This window comes from Marmota marmota, unplaced genomic scaffold, assembly GCF_001458135.2.
Source record: "Marmota marmota marmota unplaced genomic scaffold, marMar, whole genome shotgun sequence".
Classification (NCBI taxonomy): domain Eukaryota; kingdom Metazoa; phylum Chordata; class Mammalia; order Rodentia; family Sciuridae; genus Marmota; species Marmota marmota.
In genome coordinates this window covers 3,649,633-3,653,160 of record NW_026000075.1, presented here as the reverse complement: position 1 = coordinate 3,653,160, position 3,528 = coordinate 3,649,633, and the positions used below count along the sequence as shown (strand labels likewise).

Here is a 3,528-nt window from a genome sequence, read left to right as displayed (position 1 = left end):
CCCGGCTCTGCTCGGCTCTGCTCGGTGCGCGCCGCGGCCATGCAGCGCCGGGGCGCCCTGTTCAGCATGCCGGGCGGCAGCGGGAGCAGGAAGATGGCTGCAGGAGACATCGGCGAGCTTCTGGTGCCCCACATGCCCACCATCCGCGTGCCCAGGTCCGGGGACAGGGTCTACAAGAACGAGTGCGTCTTCTCCTACGACTCCCCTGTAAGTGAGGAGCCTCCGGGAGGGTCGCGGTGCCGGCGGCCTGGGGCGGCCGCGAGCCGCGGACCTCGGCGGCAAGTGAGGCAGGGGAGAAGATGCGCAGCTGCGGCAGGGGACCTCCTCCTCCTGCCGGAGCGGAGTTGGCTCGGGGGGCACTGCAGTTCGGCAGCCACTTAACGAGCGCCCCAAAGCTGCTGCCGCCGAAGACGGGGTCGCCAGAGTGGTCTGCTGCGCTGGGTTGCTAGGCTGCAAGGGCCCCGATCCCCAGCTGCCTTCCCACAGCCCCGCCACTGTTTGAAAGATAGATGGAATCAAAGAGTGAGTTCCCTGCTCTGAGCTGCACGTTGCAGATCGTTTGCGCCCTCCCTGGGGTGAGAGTCGGGGGCGGGTAGGTGGTAGGGATCGATCCCGTACCCCCTAAAACACAGCATTTCTCTTCCTGGGACCCTTTGCTTTGCCCCGGGATTCCCACTCCTGGACAATTCTCATGTCCTCTGAGCTTTTCTCCTTCCACTTTCCATTTCTCTCCACTGTTTCTTGGCATTAGAATGTCAGAGAAAATCTGGATGTCTCCACTTGGGCAGCAGAGATGGGGGTCTACTGGATTATGATGGTTTTCTTAAGCCTTTCTTCTTTTCCCTTCTAAATGAGTCACTTGGCTGACGTGCGCTAGTATAAATTATTAAAAGTTCAATCCCGAGTCGTGACCTCAGACACTGGAGGGGAAGTTAACGACGCATCACCGCCCTCCACCCAGGACGGCTGTTGGTAGTTTTCACCTGGTTGTAAGTGGATGTGTGAGAACTAGAAGGAGGGTGAATTGTCCCTTTTGGGAGTCAAGATGGGCTTCAAAGTGACTCAGCTGTCTGGCGTTTATCATGTCTTTTTGAGGACCGGGTTATTTTTATCCACCCACTTTAGATCTCATGTGTCACCCAGCAGATCTCAATGCATGGGGAGGTGCATGGATTGGAGGGAGAGGCGGTCTCACAACAATCCAACACATTTTATTCATAGTATGTAGAGTATCCTTGAAGGAAAAAAAAATAACACACACACACAAAACAAATGAGTGCAAAATTTCCAAAGTTTCCTTTATTACTTTGTGGGTTGATATGGTTGGTTTCAAAGCATTATTGTTTGGTATGCATTGGACTCACAGAATTATTATCCTTTCTCTGACGTTTAGTTTTTCTTTTGTTATTCCAGGTCATTTGGGGATAAAATCTAACTTTTTTTTTTTTTTCCTTTCAAAAAGATCCATGCAGAGAGGAGTGGAGTGGTTGTGTTTAAAACAGGATATCATGATCCCAGTACTCACAGTGACCATCAGCAGTACCAGTGCTTCCTGTTATCCACAAAATATTTGAGAATGTCTTGTGCAGATTGGCCAGTCCAGTTTTGGGCAGAATACACTAATATCCCCTGAGAGTGGAGAATGATGAGGGTCAATTGCTAACTAACTTAAGCAATTGACAAGCCTTGAACTCTAGGAAGAAGAAAGTCTTTTAGGATTGTAGACGAGTTTCTTCATGTTTGATTTGGATTGCTCTTCAAGATTAGACTTTTTTATTGGAGAAACTTGTTATAAAGTATATGGCAGGTGTGAGAAAAAGCTGATTGTTTTAATTAACTTCTACAAATGGTACTGGGAATTTACTGTGTGCCAAATGCTGTTCTAGAAACATCTTGTCCAGTATAAAATGATGATTTCATTTGTATCACAGTAGTTCCTTGGGGGAGAGTAGGATTACTTACAAGTCTGATGAATCATTGTATTTCATTATCTGTGTTCCAGGGGAGGAAGAGAAGGAAGGTTTTATACTAGGTATCTTAAAGCACAGTGCCTGATAATGTGAGGTATTTCCTTGTGGCACTTTCTTAACATTCGGTTGTGAATCCATTACACATTTCTTGAGCAACTGCTGTGTGCGAGCTCATACATGCATGGCTAAGAACCATTCAGAGTGAAGTTCATTGGTGCCATGCACATTAAAATGTTTTTAATTTACAAGAACTGTGGGACTATGGTAGAGAAAGGCAAAAACAAGTGAAAAAAATTCATCCTTGTATTGGATACTGGTGAGAAAGTTCATAGATAAAGATGGATAGAAAATCAAGAAGACCAGCATTCTAGGGAAGGAAAATTACATGTGCAAGCATATCAAGTATGAGTATCTTCTTATTATTTGCCTAGATTGTTTTTAAAAGAAAAAGAATGAATTGACAAGTAAGAAGAAGTAAGCTCAGAATCAAAAAGAGAGTAGATGGGGAAAGAGAGATGATGGGGAAAGTGTTTGATCTTGACTTTTTTTTTTGTGTGTGCTGGAGACATGCACTTGCTAAGTGCATTGAACCTAGAACATGTACTTGCTAAGCACCCACTATGCCACTGAGCTATATCCTCAGTACCTGATATTGTTTTTATATAGTCAGTTACAGAAAGCCACTCTAACTAATGAGGTTTAGAGTGGGATTGGAAGAAGACTGAAGCAACAAATTTTTATTATGTTTTGGGTACAGTGTGAAGACCTCTGCTATTCTTCACATGGTGGGATGTATTGAATGGAACAGCATGTAACTATTTTCAGTATTATTCTGCTTGCTTCCCACCCACCTTCTAGGGCTTGGTATATAGCAGGTGCTCCAAAACAGCTACTTTGGAATGAGGAAGAATTTGATTTTTCACCTACCTTTGTTCACCTCTCTGATTTGGTTTTCTCCTGAGCTCTGTAATCCACTTCCCATCTGAGCATCTTTTTAAACATTCAATTCAAGTGGTTCTTCCTCTTGGAGTCATTTCCATAGTGCCCCCCACTAGACCCCATAAGCATCTCTATTGAACCACATGCTTATGTCTACCTTTGAGTGTGACCATTCCCAAGGCTAGGTCTTTTTCTTATTCGCACCAGCTGGCATCTATACCAGGATCTCAGATGTTTAGGAAACATACAAATTACATGGGTGACATATTCTGTAAATGGTGAGGGTACAACACATGGGAAATGCAGGGAAAGGAATCATGTGAGATGATCACATAGAATGTGGTGACTTCATTGATTATTGGGGGGACAACTGTGAAAGAGACAGCCAAACTAGCAGGGATCCAATTCTGATTCTGTCACCCAGATGGGTTACTCCTCTGGGTCCCATTTTCTCCATGGATAAAACGGGGACCATAACAGAACTTAACTCAAGGAGGTTGTTCTGTGGATTAAATAATTTAATATGTAAAGTGTGCCTGGCTGATAAGTAGTCACTATATATATTTGATTTAAAAAAGAAAAGAAGTTGGGGGGGAGAGAGAAGGAAGAATGAAGGGAG

At 44.8% G+C, this 3,528-nt stretch overlaps 1 protein-coding gene across 1 annotated transcript in view; it reads left to right on the top strand.

The window, feature by feature from the left end:
- Positions 1 to 6: 6 nt before the first annotated feature.
- Positions 7 to 3,528, top strand: part of Usp13 (ubiquitin specific peptidase 13) — a 101,237-nt gene continuing 97,715 nt past the window's right edge. The window contains exon 1 of the mRNA XM_015494234.2: positions 7 to 207. Coding sequence (XP_015349720.1) covers positions 40 to 207 — 168 coding nt within the window. The 5' untranslated portion in view covers positions 7 to 39. The remainder of the gene's footprint in view (positions 208 to 3,528) is intronic.